Source organism: Tyto alba, unplaced genomic scaffold (genome assembly GCF_018691265.1).
Source record: "Tyto alba isolate M040663 unplaced genomic scaffold, T.alba_DEE_v4.0 Super-Scaffold_3, whole genome shotgun sequence".
Taxonomy (NCBI): Eukaryota; Metazoa; Chordata; class Aves; order Strigiformes; family Tytonidae; genus Tyto; species Tyto alba.
Window position 1 is genome coordinate 7262904 of NW_024881304.1, and position 17809 is coordinate 7280712.

Sequence of the window (17809 nt, forward strand, 5' to 3'; positions counted from 1 at the left end):
TTCGTCAAGTTGCACAAGCCTTTCTTTTTCCAAGGCTTTCACTCACCAGGCAGTGCCTGCATTTTGATTTCCAGAAGAAACTGCTACAGGACTGGCTAAATGGTAATTTTGTAATTTTTGTCCCTTTGGAAATCATTAGAGGTTCAGTACAAGTCTGTGAAAGAGAAGGGGGAGGTTTGCGAAAACTTTTCTTGTTCTTACTACCCGTTTGTTGGTTCTCCACTGGGAATCGTGGTCCTGCAGCCATCTTCCACTTGTGGTGTCTTTGCTTCCAAGTGAAAGTTAATTTTTAATAAAATTAACAAGAAGTATCTTATTTTTCTTTATGTCCAAGGGGATCTGTGGAAGAAACTCTTTTGCTTCTTTGAATATTCCTCCTCCACACCTTAAAGCTAATCTAAAAATTTTTGGTGCCATTTTAGATCGACTTGAATTTTGCAGCTGATGTCTTCTATTCAAATAACGCTTTGCCCAGTTTTCCTAGAAAGACAGTGGCTGCTTTGTGCATTCATCCTTGTAGCTCCCCTTGTGAGATACAACCTCCATTTCATTTCTTTTGTAGCCCTGGTACAGAGGAAAGGCTGAAGCAGAGCAAAGTGCAGAGCCTGGATGTCCAACTCCAGCCTTGTTCCCAGCCAGGTCAGGGGGGAATTCTTCCCAGGCTCCCCCCAAATCATCCCTTCCTCAGTCCTGTGTGTGTGGCAATGCCTACACATTGCCTTTTTGGAAAGAGAAGTCGTAATTCCTCTTTCAAGGATTCCTGTGCTCTGTGGGAGGGCAGCAGCAAGAGGAAAGAGCAGCTCCAAGCCCTGAGTTGCCCATGTCTCCAGAGCGTTTGTTTGCCTTGCAGATTCAGAGCAGCAGGTCTGGCAGTTCAGCCGAGGAAAATCCCATCTCTGATATCAAAGTGGAGGAGTGTCTCCCTGAGGTAGTCTGTGTAACCCTAGAATCCCTCCTCCTTAGTTTTATCCAAGAAAGGGGTGGGGAGATCCGGCCCATGAATTTTAAGCTACACACCACGCATTTCATGTCTGATCTCAGCCTTGTGTCCCCTGAAATATTACTTCAAAGCTTCCTTGAAAAAAAATACAGCTGGTCTCAAATGTTAACTTTGCACAGATTTGTCCAGAGCTGTGCAGTTGCAAGGTTCCAATAATTCCTTCCCTCCCACTCCCACCTGAAATTTCCTTCATCTCTTTTCCCAATATTAGACCACTCATGAGTTATTCTCAGTGAGGGCTTGCTTTTCAAAGAGCTACAATAAATCAGCGTAAGATATTTCTCCACATTGTTTTGTGCTGGCTCTAGCTAGATCCTGTTGAACCTTTTTTTTTTTTTTTTTTTTTTTTTAAATATATCTGTACTACCCAGTTCTGTCTCTGCCCCATTGATTTATGGTGTCTACACTTTCTGGTGTTATTGAATAACTTACCAGTGTTACTCCTCCCAAGGTCATGGCAATTCTCAAATGTCCTCTTAACCCTATGCTGATGCGGAATTGTGATTTTGACATTTCTGGTGAGACCAGGCTTGCAGACATGTTGCAAGAGAGTTGCTCATAGAAGCGAGAACAGGTTTTAAGACTGAGCGCTAAGTGTCTATGATGTTAGACAGTAGGATGCTGCTTAACCTAACAGCAGCCCCTTTGAACAGGCTTGAATGGGAACTTCCAAGCCTGAGTAGATGGGGAAAGAAAGTAGGAATCAGAGTTTGCTGGAGAGGCTTACTTTTTTAATTGCCAGTTTAGGATCTGAACAGGAATGAAGCTAGTGATTCTACTAGACTAGACCAAACAGCATCAAACACAAATGTGCAGAATCCTCAATCCCCACAAGCTCTATAAAATCAAGAAGAAATTTTCTAGTGTGAGCATAGTGCATGGTCCTTTGACATATTCTGTGGTGCTTAAAGGTTTTTCACAGGTTAAACTACTATATTTTTGAGCTATTGCTTACCTCAGTCTGTCTAGAAGAGGTTAATTCCTCCAGATTTGGAACTCTGTGAGACATCCATGCCAATGTTACAAAGTCTGTGATATTGAGAGAAAGTTGATTGAGACTCAACTCCAGGCTATTGCCATTCTGACTTGCTTTTTCTCCTGAGTTGGGAAAAATAGCTATAGAACTGCTAGTTTAGCATAACATTGCTCAGCTTCAATGACAGCTGAAAAAAGCGGCAGCTACCCAGATTATGGACCTACATGGCAAAGCTATGGGCCGGTAGAACAGAAGCTAAGAATGCTTTTCTCAAAAAAACTGAGCAAGAGAGCAAGCAAAGCTCTTGGCTGTAATGCCTTCTTGAAACATGGCTTGGAATTGGGAGCAATGGCCTTTTGCACCTTCAGAGAGACATAACTCTGCATCTTTCCTTGAGACAGAAGGACAGCATGAAGGTACACACCTGACCCCACCATAAATATTCCTGTCTAACCAGAGTCACCAGGCTAAACTCTTGACTAACTGCTTAGGTCACAAGCATGCACAGCATGACAGAAATTGCCAGAACTATTTGCAATCCCTGCCCATGGCCCAAGTTTTGTCAGGGTTGGTTCAGGACACAGATCACATATGGAGAGAAAATAAGTGCAAAAGCTCACTCAAAAAGCAGATACAGAGACATACTGCTTCAGGTCTTAAACCCAGAGCAAGAGTCTTCCAGAGAAAAGGTCACCAACAGTGAACAAAACAATTCATTCTTCATTATGTGTTCTTGGAAATGATTAGCTGGAATTTTTTTTTTTTTTTAAAAAAGGTAATCTTTAACAAAATACCAAGGGTAGAAAATTGGAATGACAGTTAAAGCTCAACAAAGTTATAAGCTGCTTAATGCATAATCTTATTATGTGAAAGATAACTAATCTTCATAATCAGCCAGGACCACTGACCCAGTTAACCCAAGAATGCATACCTTTAATTGATTTTCCATTATAATATACTTTGGAAGAAAAATATACATACATGACATTACATTTTTAGAAAGTTAAAAAGGTCTGTGAGCAACTATCCAGTTGCTTGTCAAAAAATGCCATCACTGAAATGTTTTTGATAAATAAAGGTTAATTGTTGACTGTGGTTCTAAGACTCGGACTGATTCCAGCTACAAAGGAGCTGATAAATCAGCTCAAACAACACAACAAGATGTAATACTTAATTTCAGTGAGCCAGTCATTTTTCTGGCAGCCTACCTAACTCAGAGCTTTTCTATCAGTTTTTAAAAACTACTTTAGGAATTTAGTGTCAAGTATTCAAAACTCTCAAGTCAGATGTTCTTTGTTAGAGCTGATCCGGTTCTGGTAACAACATTCATAATACCAAATGAAAAGCGTAGTTGCCTTACATAGAATAACATGGTTACTAGCTTAAGTTGGAAGGGCTTGATTCAGGAAATAATTTCTGCGTGTGATTAAATCAGTCCTTATTCAGGACAGCATTTATAAATCCTTTTTTAACTTTCATCTTGTGCTTTGTAAGTCCTGCTGACTTTCATGAGTTCAATAAAGTTACCTGAGGTTAGGCAAGTACTTAAATATTGTTCTGAAGAGGGGTGCTTTTGAATGGGGTAAAAAAGATTGCATTTTTCATATATGCAGTCATAGGAAGCTTGTCTTCAGTTCTTTAGTCTAGTCACAGTGTTTTGGGTTATTTTCTGGCAATAAAAGAGCATGAACGTGGTGCCACAGAAGTGTCTCTGTCCCCAGTGGACACAAGATGTTAAAAATCATACCATCCCACTCACAACCTTCCTTGCCTACCTAGTTCAGTTTCAACATGATTTTTGTTGAAAATAAATCAAGAACATGGGTCTTATGCTCAGGAGGACCCATGTCCCAAGTTGTGTTTCTGGCCTGGCAGATTTCATAGCACAACAGCTTTCTGACTGTTATTTCAAGGTATGTTTTTTCTCATGACAGAGCCCTGGTTTAAGAGGGCTCTTGCTTGTTTTGTGAGCCAGGTGCTGCAATTTCTTTCCCTACAATTGTTCTCCTGCAATTGATTGTGGAATTTCATCTCTAAACAATTGTCCTGGTACAGCAGAGAGGGCTGAGGTGGCAACATGTGTCTGGCAATAAAGAAAGTGAGAACCTTCTAAAACTGGTTCTGCTCTTGCACTGAAAGCTGAATTCCTGCCCTGCAAAGGTGCTCCCCCCACAAGAAGTGAAATACTAGAGTTACACTGAAAAATATGAAAGGGTTGCCAACAGCTAAAGCTTAGATCAGCTGGTGACCTCTCGGAGAGTCAGGACAGAAAGACAGTGTGTTTATATGGGTTGTGCACACCGATTTTGTGTTACAGCCTGGCCTCTACTACTCCCAACCTCCCTGATTCAGGAAAAAAAGTCTGCATGTGCCTTGTACCAACTACTTTCATGGCATCGCTGTGTATTGCTTACTTAGCAAGCTGCAACTGCAACACTGGAGGGACTGATACCAGTCATGGGTGACCAGCACAGTGGAGATGTGAGAGCAGGGACTGGACACTGGTATATACCATCACCTTCTAATGGGAGATGAGTAAACACAACCAGTAGTTGATTTGAACAGTAAAGACAAATACTGTCCAGCCTTCTTGTTGTAATAAGTAACTGCATCTGTTTGCCAAGCTGAGGAGTACCAGGAGGCAGAAACCTGAAGTGGGGAGGGAGGGAGGAGGAGGTGGTAAAGGCTATGGGAAGGGCAGGGACCTGTGAAAACTAACTTGCTTTTGCAAACAGCAGTCAGTAAACTGGTTTCCTTTAATAACCATGATTGGTTTTGCACTAGTTAGGTGGGAGCAAGCACGTGGATGCTTGCTCACGCTCAGCTCGCACCTTGGCTTTGTGTGGAGACACACCTGCCGAGTGTGGGGAAATCGTGCTGTTGTGTGATTAGGTGCCCTCTTGAGCAGATGCCAAAGCAATGCTATTTTGAGTTGGTCAGCAATTACAGTTCCACCAGCGAACGCCAACTGAAGCATCCAAAGAAACATCATGTTTCCCTGCCTGCAGTTAGAGAGATGGGGGTTAGCATGGGTTCAGGCACAGGCCAGTCTCCGCCAGAAGGCTTTGCAGGCTGTGCACAATGTTTTCTACCTGAGGTGTGTGAGTTTCCAAGGACTTCACCAGTGCAATTGCAAGAACTGGAGATGAAGAAATTTCTCACTAGGATCAGTTTGATATATGGCAAATACACAAATCTTCTTTAAACAAAATTTCCATTGAGATGGCACTCAGAGGCACCGCAGTCCTGCAAAATCTTAAAGCCTGCAGGGTTTCTGTATTAATTTTGAATTACTCTGTTGAAAGTAGTCTCTGATATTCTGTTATTCCAACCATTGTGGTAGGAGAGAGCAGGCTGTGATTTAAGAGCAGGGGTTTCAGCAAAAATGTTTACATACAGTAAAGAACTTCTGTCAGTCAATCTAATCACTCGTCGTGTTTTCATGCCAGCTTGCTAGTGAAAATATTTTGAACCGTGTATTTTTTACACTGCCTTCAGGTATTATTTGCCAAATCTGAAATTGTTTTGTAATGGAAAATGGGAGATTAGGTGCAAGAGCCAAATCCTTCAATCCTTGATCAGATGACACTCATACTAATTTCAATTTTTCAAGCTGTTGTGTTTGATGTATGGCCCCTGTGTTTACACCTAAAAGCTGGACCTAAAGAGCTGTGTAGATGTGAACTAGTTTTTAGTCAGTAATGCCACTCTCACTGTTTACTGAACAACAAAATGAGCTACCTCTGTTTCGACATAACAATTTGGAAATTTTACTCCTTGTTTATGACTATTGATAAGACAAAACTTTCAAAAGTATCTAAGTCTTCTTAACAGCTACTGCCATTAGGTCTTTTAAAGGCACAAACAGTCTCAGGAGTTTTATTCAGTATTTTGCAGACAAATAACCCAGGTCTCTTCCCCATGGTGTCCAAAGGCTCAGTTCTGCAACGCCTGGTAACTGTTGTGCTAGATAAGAGGAGAGGTTACAGGAACACCTTGCTTCTCTGAAGCATTGAGGTTTTTTTTTTCTCACTGGTTTCACAGAAGATGAGGGGTTTGAGCATCTAGCAGGATGCTGTTGGGCAAAGTTGTGGTGCTGCATCAGTGTGAATTAAAGCAAAATTAGGGCTTTGCTATCAGGGGAGATGAAATAACAGCAAGAATTTCCTGGCAGAGATTTCTTTGCCAGCTTCCCATTAGGTTTCACTCACTTGATGCCTTTCAGTGCATACATTCAAATAATATTTCTCCGAGGAATGAAGGGCTGTATTCAGTCAGCCAAGTTGCACCTTAATCTCTGTGCCTAGTCAGCTTAAAAAAATACAGGTCCTCTAAAGAGTAACCTATGGCTTAAGTAAGACACCAAGCAGGGAAGCTGTCAAGGTCCAGGTAATAGAAGATATATGGCAGAGACATAGCCTGGCTGAGTCTGCTGGGTATCAAGGTGATGTGTACACAGGAATTTTCTCTCACATTTCCTTAGTTTCTGCATCAGCATCCTGTACATGCAGGGGACTGTGCAAGACAGACTTGGGGACTGTGATGTCCCCTTAGGTGACCCGGGACCAGGGCTGAGGTACTGGGTGGAGCCTGAAGCATTTGGGTGGGGCCTCCAATTTTCAGGTGCATGTATAGAATGACTTGCTCTTCCAGCACTGGCTGCAGTGTCTCTGCTGGGCTGCCTGCATCTGGGAAGGGGAGAACATGTAAAGCCATGATGCCTCTGCTGCATAAAGTTAATATTCTCGCTGTGGAATGAGAAATGTCTCAATTTCTTCCGTATTTGGAGCTATAATAATAGACCCTGTACTCTGAAAATCAGACTGTCTGGCAAGTGCATTGATAACTTGACAAATCCATTGACTGGAGAAGATGACAAAGGAAGAAATGACTGCGCCATACTGATTGTTTTGAAACCTGCAGTGATACTAAAGAATATTTGTAAGGCACAGCAAGTTAAATATTCTACATTACCCAACCTCACCCTTGCTAAATTAGTATTGGGCAGATAGCAGAGCATCTTTGCATTACTCCTTTCGTGTTTGCAATATGCTCTGTAAAATCCTTCTGGTTTCGACGGATGCTCTTTCAAGTTGTCTACATGAGCAAATACTTTGAAGCAGGTGCTAATCAAAGAGCTAGAGCAGGAGTTTCTACATCATCCAACATCTTTTTAAAGTTTAAATATATTAAGATCAAAGCAGTTTATTGCAGTGAATACACTGTCTAAAAAGATATTCAAAACCTCAATCAAAATAAGTTGAGGAATTCACTAGCTGTAAACTGCTGTCTTTATTTTATGTTGTCAGTTCATTTAATACTTCACTGCTAATGTGCTGAAAATGCCTAACTTGTAGCCTTCAAACTGTTTTGTGGTTGCTGATGTTGCAATGACAGATGGTACTTTTAAATGAGCAAGTTATGTTTATGTTGCTAAAGCTGGATTTTAAATAGTCACCTGTCAAATTCAACAGAACTTCTGTAATTTCATTGCTACTTCTGCTACAGCTCTAGTCTAATTCTATACAAACTTTGCTCAGTAAAAACACTGGGAAGGTTCATTCAACTTCAGTCATGCTCACTTGATGCCATTCCAGGGAAAGTAAAATATCATTGGTAAAACTGGAGTCTTCAAAGGTAAGTATTTGCATATCTTTCAAAAAGAAGCATTTATCAGACTGTTTTTTAATGATCCCTGTCTGTAGTGATACGGTGGCTATGTAAGAGTCATTTTAATCACCAAAGTGAAGCAACTGTTTTGGGGCAGAAACTGGAATGGTAAAATTACCAGAATTGGGGGCAAAAGATAAAATTTGAAACTCCAAACCAAAGTTCTGGACTCTGCTTGAGACTCATCCTTAAGCTAAAATTTCATCTTTAAGAGTGTGCTGTATCATCAGGCAATGTTGCAAGTTATAAAGCTAAGGACAATATTTGTATTTGAAACCACCCAAAAGAAATCAATGGTGACACATAGACTGTAGAAGCCGTGTAGACGCCTCAAGCTCAAGACAGTTACCCAGCTCAAGGACTGATGCTGATGCCTGTCTGTATCTTCAACTTGCAGCAGACCATAGTGGCAGACAAATGGAAAAGAGCAGTGTCTGTCCCATCAGCAACTGACTTTTGTGTGGTCTGTCCTACCATCCCCTGGTGAAGACCAGGTTTATGGTGGGTCAGGATGGCAATTGCTTCCCCTCTGTTCAAACCCACCTCAGCCATTATACACTTGCTGTGTATTTGCTAATGTCTGAAATGCTGTTGCTAAATTGAATATGCTGCTTTTACTTGCAGCTCTGAAGCCTTTGTGTGTTGATTGCCAAGTTAATGATTTATACCTTAATGCTTTATTTAGGGCCCTCGTGTTTATCGCTCATGGCGCTGGGGAACACTGCGGCCGCTATGACGACTTGGCCCAGAGGCTGACAGGACTTAACTTGTTTGTTTTTGCCCATGACCATGGTGAGTAGCCTAAAACAGTACTTGATTTACAGCAGCTCAGGACTTTACTGAAGTAAATGGCATTAAAGCTACTCAGCAGTGAGAGAAGAGTCAATAAAATATTTATACCTCGGCATAAATGAGAAAGGGATCATCTGTTGCTTTGTAAAGATCTTCATATTGAAACTGTAAAAAGCTATCCCTGTTTACATTGAGTTTTCCTCAGCCGTGTCCTTGACATTACTGCTGGTGCTATTTTAACCTCTCTGTAATTAATTATTTCTCTTTCACCTATCTCTTGTGGGGTGAAGAGGTATTGTACACACTGGAAATGGGACTAGGAGCCATTTCTGCTGGATTCACGGTCGATGTCCTGAATGACCCCAGAGGGTAGGCTGAAAAGACAGCATAGCTTTCATACACAGATACAAGTAGACAGCTGCGCCCTTGGGACATGGAGAGGCGTGGAGACATCACAGACCTTTCTTTGGACACACCTCAGTCCAGCAGAGACACCAGAGCTGTCTGTACACCCCTCAGCTCAGACAAGAAAGCGGCTTGAGTGGCTGAAAGGCTGTGGTAGCACACCAGCACCACTTCAGTCCTCAGTCAGTAGGTCTGGGCAAGGCTGTGTCATGTAGACTTACTGTCCCAGCCTCTTCTGGCTTGAAGATCTCTGCTCTGTGCTCCATTCTGTAACATAGACGTACTGGGTATTACCAGATCTGCAGCGCATGAGCTGCGACATCCCAATAACATATTTGAACTATCTATCCTTTTTTTTTGATAGCCTCCTGTCACACCTGACTCTTGCAGCTTCATGACTTCCTTATGCTTGGAAGTCTTTGCTTTGTTTTTTGCAGATCACTGCCAGATTTTAGAAAAATTAATCAATGGGATTAATGATGGCAGCGGATAAAAGGCAAGGCCAAATTCTGACCTGACAGGTTGAAATGCGATGAATCTCACTGTAAATATGATCTCCTTCTGGCAGATCACCCACTGACATTGGAAAGTATACTACAAGACATTGGAAAGTATACTGCAAGTTACTTGGCTGAAGCTGAGACTCAGACCTGCCCCTAGATCTCCTCAAAGACAGGACTGCTTAACTTGAGCTTGAAGATCCTGAGTGCATGTGAGGCATTGCACCATTTAGTGTGCAAGAGGAAAGGCAAAACCTTACTGAATTCAAGCAACCAAGGCGTTCCCTTGCACTTGCTCTTGTGACTCCCTTTCAGTCACAGTGCTGCACTTGATGTGCAAAAATGAACTCTATATTTTCCCTGAAAAAGAGAACAGATAGTCCTCAGGACAGCTTGCAAGGAAAATAACTAAAACCAATGTGATTTTTCTAGACAACTGAACACATGCCGTATTCAGGGCTGGCTTTACAAAGACAGTTGACCCATGCAGAAGTATCATTGCTGACCACGTGAGTCTCCTTCTCACTATATAGGCACAGTATTTCTAAGTGTTCATACATTCATTTTTATATACTTCCTTCTGAGTTGGATGTAGACTAGCAGGAGGCTGCAGTAATCCTTGTAGAAAGTGTCTCCAATCCTCTCTGTCTGTATGGCATAAAGTTCATGAGAAAGGCGATGCAATAGGCCACATGCTGTCCACTCTGCAGCTGCTGTTAGTAAACCGTGGACAACATATACAAAATTTACTGAACTTCAGGACACACAAGCAATTTGTTCAGAGCCACCGTGGGCCTGCGAGAGACTGCCAGTGGCTCACTGTGCAAGCTTAATGTTGTGCCTTAGTTCCTCATTCCCTGAAAACTTGATAAAGGTTTTAAGAAGTAGAGTTAAAATAACAATATTTGAAGCAACAAACCCAGAAGAAATGATAAAACATTGTATTTATTGCATGGATTTGATATGGAGAATGCTTCTTCTGTTGATGGAGAAGGGCCTTTGGGGTGAAGGTTCCTGTCAGGCATGTTTTGTGCTTTATAATGAGATAGCAATTTGCTCTCTTTTTCCTTTAGTATCTTTTTGACTAGAGAAGCATACATATTTTGTGTGTTTTTTTCTATAGACTGATGTTGCTGGATGAATTAGTTCAGTTAGTACAAATCTTGTTGCTCAGGCCAGTTAACAACTTCATTCTTCCTGTCAAATCTACAGTTTTCTTTGTAAATTCAGTTTGGTTTTCTTCATCAGCAATGGGAAGAGGGTAAAGAGGAACCTGAAAGCAGAACAATGGAAACACAGTTGTGTTACATGAAGAGCTAATTTAACTGAGCCTAGATTCACTGTAAATTAGAAAGACAATTAGCATATTTTAGGCTTGTGAAATAATATTTGCACCTAAAGAGTTAAGTGGTGAAGATAAACTTTGTTTGATGGAATAGAGATTACAGCCTGAGCTAGATGCCAGTGAGAGCTGAAGGACATAAACACCTCCGTTGCCAAATTTGCTCAGATCAGTTTGGGAAGTTTATAGCTTTCCTCTACCGTTTTATCTATTACAAATCACCTCAGCAGTGTGTTCCCTCTTTGCATCCTGTTCTTTGGATATATCTGGGTAATATTAATTATTCAATTGTGTTAGCAAAATAATTGCTTTCTGTTCCCCATCGCTTACAGTGGCCCTTAGTCTTATGAGCTTGGCGTAGATTTCCTGACCTGGACAATTGTTCCGGTTCTGGTATTCTTGTGGATAAAATTCCCAATATAGGCACATTATTCGTGAGATTATTAATGCAGTTCCACAGCATGGCTAGCATGATTTCCCAAATGAGTTGGGAAGTTACTAGGGCTGTAGTATGCGTGACTTGACTGATTTATGTCGTGTCTATCCTTCAGTCAAAAGAAGGAAAAATAATTTCCATTTATATTGCTGAGCCTGTAGGAGTTTACGCACTGGCTCTAAATCTTGCCGAAGGCTGCTCTGCACCACTGTTTCCTGTTATGCAAGGCTTCAGCAAAAAGGTTGGCTCTTCACAGAGTAACAGTATTCACACAAATTTGCATCTTAGTATTGCCCTGTATAAGGCTCAGTCCTCTTAGTATGTCATGATTTGTATATTTACTCTTTGTGGTATTTCATAGTAATCCCAAGACTGCTGGACCTCATATATATGTATTAGAAATTTTCCATGGTGGTGGCGAAAATTTAATTCCAGAAGACCTCCTAACCCTTCCTTACATCTAATATTATTAAATTGCTTTCTTTTATATCAGTCCCATGAAAGAGGAAAATGGTATTTCTTTGTAATACATCATTTTTTCCTATGGTCTCTTATATGCTGTTTCTAATAGGCAGGTAACTGTTTCCCATGATTTCTTGGTTTACTTGGAGTGCAGCTTCATGAAGGCAGAGTTAAGGCTGCTGGGATGACCTTGCTATGCATTTCTGCAAGCTTTAGGTATTTTGAAATGACATCTCACTTTTTAAATTTCTTTCCTTTTATTACTATTATTTTATTATGGCAACATCCTAATGACAGAAAGAGACAGACAAACATATTAGGTTACTGGCAATCAATTTAGGAAAACCCTCTTAGAAGGAATACCTGTGGGAAATTCATCAAACTGGAGTGATACTGTAATTCTTCAGTCAGTCGCAGGCAGATTGCAGCTCCTTTAGTTATAATGCAGTATTTTTAGGGATCTGTAAAGCTGAGAGCCAAGGAAAATTAGAATAAAGGATAGAGAATGTGGCTTTGTTTTCTCATACCAAGCGTTTTCAGTTGGTAAAGCACATGATGTTCCAGCTATCCTCATCTCTCTTCCTATAACATCTCATTTGCTGAGATCTTATCCTCTATGGTTGCATTACGTGGCCAGAACCCAGAACAACCGCAATTTCACCTTCAAAAGTACATGACAACTAATAGCAGTTACAAAAACATTTCTAAGATGCAAGGGCCACAAAGATGTATTTACTTCTCTCTTAACGCTTCTTAAGAATAGTGGCACTGGCCTTCTTTTTCACGTGGACTTGCTGGTGATTCTTACAGGTAACATGGCAGTCTTATGTGAGGATGAGGAAGGTGAAGTACTTAGCCCTAACCTGGTAGCAGCTCCTAGCCCTTAGATTTCCTTGAGGACAGCCCCTCCAACCTCCCTCTCTCTCCAGGCGGAATAAACCCTCTACCTGTCCCGCTACATGGAGACCTCTGACTTTTTGACCCTCTTTGAAGCTGTTGAATTTCCCACTCTCCAGTTATGTGTAAGGTCAGATCAAAGTGAAGGGGAAGGTTGCAGCTGTAACAGCTTATTCATATTCCTTAGATGTTTCTAACTGAAGTTCAGCTTTCTTTTTCAGCCCCACTGCTACTTTGTGTGTGGTGAACATTTCTGATGGGCTAGCAGGTCCCTCTCAGACACCTACTGCTGCTTGTGCTCCTCATTAATTTTCTCACTGTTTTCTCTATTTAACGAAGCACTTATTTCTAAAAAGTATAAAATAGCTGGAGCAGAGATTTTTAAAGGCATCAAATCTTAGCTGGTTTTGGTTTGTTTTGTTTTTCTAAGTGATTGCTATGTTGTTACTGCAACTGTTAAAAGACCATTTTGTTGATGAGAACAGAAGGCTTTTATTTATTCATAGCACTGTGAAGGATTGATCTACACAGAAAGGTTAAAAAGGACTAAACATGGTCAAACTGGGAGGGGGGAAATAGCTAAGAGGGATGTCATCATTAATAAGAGCAAGAATTAGGGTAGCACTGCGAGTGAGAAGTAACAGCTCATGCACAGCAGCATGAGGGAATGTTCCTGGAGAGCAGCGTGCCCTGATGATGTGATCAGTCAGGCTGCGGGGCGATCTCCAGGGATGGAGTCAGGAAAGCCTTGGCAAGTGTCGTCTGGAGCTGGTTTGCTCGCAGAGCAGCACAACTGTTCCTTGGTGACTGTGAGAAAGGCTGGGTGTGGGCCTGCTTACCCATAGCAATCTGTTATCTTTCTGCTTCCTCTGATTGAGTCTACCTCACTAGAGCAGGAAAAGTTTAAACTGCTTTTCTGCAGAAACATAGGAAAGAACGGCACTCGTTGTTTGCATTTCCTTTGACAAGTGGCATTCGATGGGTTGTGGGCATTTTTATTGATTTTTTTCCAGAGAGGGGCTCCTGGCCTTCAGCATAATACATGAACATTGCTCGGAAATAAAATCTCCTCCATGCACTACTGGAAATATCCATGGGTTAGCATTTGCAAGAGTGCAAAATGACTGTTCTCCCCATGAATCCTGTTCTCATTTGTGCCCCCCCCGCAGCACGAAGCACCTCACACAGAACTGGGGCTTGCACACGAAGCTGTACTACCTGAACCATACCAGCAGCCATGCTCTGAGCTGTTGGACACATGATGCACTCATCCTTAGACAGATGCTCTCCTTGGCTAGGAAAGAGAATATAACACTAGCTGTGTACCTATATTAGTGCATCCTCTTCTGAGCTTTTCCTGAAGTGATGAAAGTTGTTCTTCCAGGAGAAATTCATAGTTCTGCCCAGCCCCATGCATAAAGACAGGTCCTGAACCTACTGCATGCTGTAGGCAGAGCTCCCGTAGTAGGGTAGAATGGCAAGCAGTGAGATCTGCAGTTGTGCAAAACCAGAGTGTTTCCACACATAAGTGTCATGGGGAGGGGTGGAACATGCTGTTAGAGTTCACAGGCTGGAGTGGTGACTGGAAGTGCAGGAGGAGAGTCAGAGCCCAGCTGTCGAGTTCCCCTCTCTTCCTACGTGTTTCCTCTTCGTAAAACCCCATTCTTAAGAGTCAGGAAAACTCTTAATATTTTTACTAATGGTTCCAAACTGAAGACTCCTGGCTCATTTGCATTTGTCAGATGAGGACTGCTGCGGGGGCATTTGTTGCTGACAGTTTGTTAGAATAGCCAAGCAAAGAAGGAAGTTCTTCAGACCTTCAAATTAAATTTTGCAAGTACATTCCCTATGGGGAAATTAGCCCTTTTGTTCTTCAAATTATCTCAACTTGTCTGTCTTTCAGTCTTTTACGATAATTCATTTGGAGTGGAGAGAGAGCTCTAAGGGGTGATTAATCTGTCCCACCACGATACAAGTGTATGGACATAAAACTTTGTGCATATAGCTCTGAAAACTGCTAGATTGAAAGCTCATGACAGAGCAAAACTAACAGGAATATAAGGGAACACTTAAATGATTCTTTGACCCTTGATCTATGTTAAGTGTCATATGGACTTGTGAGCCCTGTCTGGAATTCATCCAATCTCCCCTTTTAACCCAAGGGAAGATTGAGTCGTAAACACGGCTGCGATGTCAAAAGCAGGCAGAGATGTCTGCTGCGTGACGTGCAGGCAGAGATGGAAACTGAGGGGATTTACCAGAGGAGAGTGATGCTGGTCTGCCCCACCTCTGATGTTCTCTCTTGTAAGCATCCGCTATAGGTTCCTTTTAGCAAGGGGATCCTGGAGGAGATGGATCTTTGGGCTGGCTGGCAGAGCACTGCCAGTGCTGTTTTATCCTTGTTTTGACTCCGTATTTGTTACAATCCCAAACCAGCCTAGCTGTCCCTAGCCTTTCCTTCTCCAGATGTTGAACAAAGGTAGCAAGCAGGCTTATCTGCCTTCCAGGGCAGCAGTGAGGAATGCTTAGCATGTGTGGGGCACACAGGAGGTGAAACCATAGCACGTAATTACAGTGTGAGAGTTCAGATAGTTCAGTACACCATGTAATTCCTTAGGCTGTGAGAAAACTATAGGAACCTGAAGCAAAGTCCTTCTATAAAACAAGTAGCTAATGAGTAAACTTACTTCTGCCACCCTTTTCTAACTGTGTTTCGGATGTGGGGATTCTCATGTGAAGTGGGGCTACAGTGTGCACTTCTCCCAACACAGACATGAATTATGAACTTGAAAATCAAACAGGAAGATTAACTCAAGGTGAACTGGGAGACCAACCTGCCAGCTACTGGTGAGCTCCAGCCAAAGTGAAGCCAGTCACTTCTCACCTCCAGCTCTTTCAGGGTGACGACTGGTCTTGTAGCACTGGATCTCAGAGTAGCAGTGACAGCTTGCTAAGGAAAACCGGTCATTCAGTTTGAGCCTGTTTGAAATTGTAGGCAAAATGATTCATACTGCTAAGATGCAACTTTTCCCATAGTTTGGACAAGCTCTTGAGCACAGTCTTTCAACTGGATAGTGTATTTTCTCTTGCTTTCTCCCATATTGCTGCATGGAGTTGGGCTCTCTTGGAGATCATGAGATAGTATGTCCCAGAGTAGCCACAATTAGTATAGGAAAGTCTGGATACACACCCTGCAACACAATGATGCTGAAATGTGCCTGTAAATGTGTCAGAATACAGTGTAGCCCAAGGGGTGTATCCTGTGGCACAACAGGTAACTGTAAGTACTTTGAGATAGGTTTTATTAAATGGAGGTGTGCACACTATTATTGTTATACATGAGAAGCTCATTACAGACTTCTGCAGCCCAGTCTTGCTCTGGTGAAGTCATCTCAGCAGTGATTCTGCCACTTTAGTGCTTGCTCTTCATTCACACTGGGATCATACAGTCCCAAATCTGCCTCCACCACATGGCATCTTTCAGGGTAGCAGGCATTGTTTCCGTTTGAGGAGAGCAACTACGGGACAGCAAGAAAACACAAGGTGAACCATGAAAGCAAAAACCTAGAGCAGCTCATGCTCTAGAGGAAGCCACAAGCTGGTACTTGGAAATGCAAGTGTGGCTTTTATTTTGTTTGTCTTGTGAAGGCAGATGAAACAACACTGTTGAGTCAGGAAGCAGCCAGACCACAGCAAACTAAAAATAAAGAGACAGTAAGGCTGCACACAGCTGATGTATCTGACAGTGCACACATAAACTGCAGTGGAGTGTTTTGCTTAAAATGTTTGGGTTAGGAAAGAGGTAGGGCATACTTGGAGGTGTTCCCCTTCCACTCCACTCAGGGGATGAGACTTTGTTTCGTGGACTTCCCGAGAGTAATACTGGAACCATGCTGATGTAAAAGTGGAGAAAACATCGTCCTGCACCTGTCTCTTAGGCAAGGGGGCTCAGGAGATGTGAGGACTGGATACAACTTTAGCACAGACATAGAGGAGCCAGAGCACATGAAATCAAGACATGTAGTATCATCTAATGTGTTCTATGAAAACATGCCAAACCAGAACTGGGCTGCTCAAAGCAACCTATTTGTTCATCTGAACTTTTTTTTTAGGTCAGATTTAATTGTGGTATAATCAGTGATATAAGACGGGCAGATAAATTCTGTGCTATAACCCAGAGCTGGATGCAGGCATTGTTTGGATGGGGGGGGGGAAGGCAATGCAGATGCTCCTTCATCACTTTCCCTCTATGTGGACATCACTAGATGATAATGTTGGAATGCAGTAAAGATTGCAAAAGAATGGTTATGGTTTCCTCAGTTCCCCCAATTACTCTGCTCCTTCCCACTGCTCAACTATTTCCTCATTGCTGTAGATCCACCCTATAGCGACAGATTATTGAATGAACAACAACATATCATCGTCAGACCAGATCTTTGGCTCAGGTCCTGGCTGAGCCGAGCTTGTTCTTCATGCAGCAGAGGTGTGGTTTGAGCTCGAAGTAAAGCGGAGCTGGAACACCCTTTACTCCAGCCTTGTCCCATCCCCCTTCTGGCATGAGCTGTTCTCTTTCCTCACTCCATCAAGTGACAAGAAGAAGGTGCCACAGATCCAGGTCCCCTGGCTTTGCTGCAAGCCTACTTTACAAGGGAATCCCTTTTGGGGCACACTGGAATCTGAGGAGCTGGCTTTTTACTCTGAAAGAAATGGGCCGTGCAATCCACCCTTGTTCTCATAATTATTCACTGCTTACTGATGAGCAGAGGGAGAAATGTCAGTGGGTCATTCCATGAGATAGTACATCTTCTCAGCAGCTGCTTCTTGAACAAAGCCTCGCTGTTGGCCTTCACACAAGGAGGCGTGAGGCTGTAACAACGGGCCCCACTGAGAGGAGAGACAGCAGTAGAAGGAACAGAGTGCTCCCTTCTGAGCACAACGACTTTGAGCATGGAGCTGTTGGCACTGGCCACTTTCCAGGCTGTGCTCCTCAACCTGTCACTGTTAACTGTTAACAGACAGACTGCGTGACAGAGGAAAGACATGTCATTCATTTGGACAACTTAAAAGGCTTCCTTCTTCCCATGAGAGTTGAACCCTTCTGGCTTCCCTTCCATGATTCTGCCTCTCAGATGAGAGATACCCTCTGTGATAAAGAAGAGTGGGCCACTAAATTGTGAGGAGTGCCGATAATGTTGGAACTACGTGGTTGGAGTTTTGGACAAGTAGTCCTGATAATCAGGTATAAAACATTCTTTATTTGGACAAAGGGTTCACTTTGGTGAGTAAGAGAAACTAAAGAGGAAATAGCCTTGACTGAACTAAGCTCATT

The 17809-nt window shown here is 42.4% G+C and overlaps 1 protein-coding gene across 3 annotated transcripts in view; it reads left to right on the forward strand.

The window, feature by feature from the left end:
• Positions 1-17809, forward strand: part of MGLL (monoglyceride lipase) — a 67586-nt gene that overhangs the window by 13695 nt on the left and 36082 nt on the right. For all 3 annotated transcript variants that reach the window (XM_042799632.1, XM_032994909.2, XM_032994910.2), the window contains exon 3: positions 8332-8438. In XM_042799632.1, coding sequence (XP_042655566.1) covers positions 8332-8438 — 107 coding nt within the window. The remainder of the gene's footprint in view (positions 1-8331; positions 8439-17809) is intronic.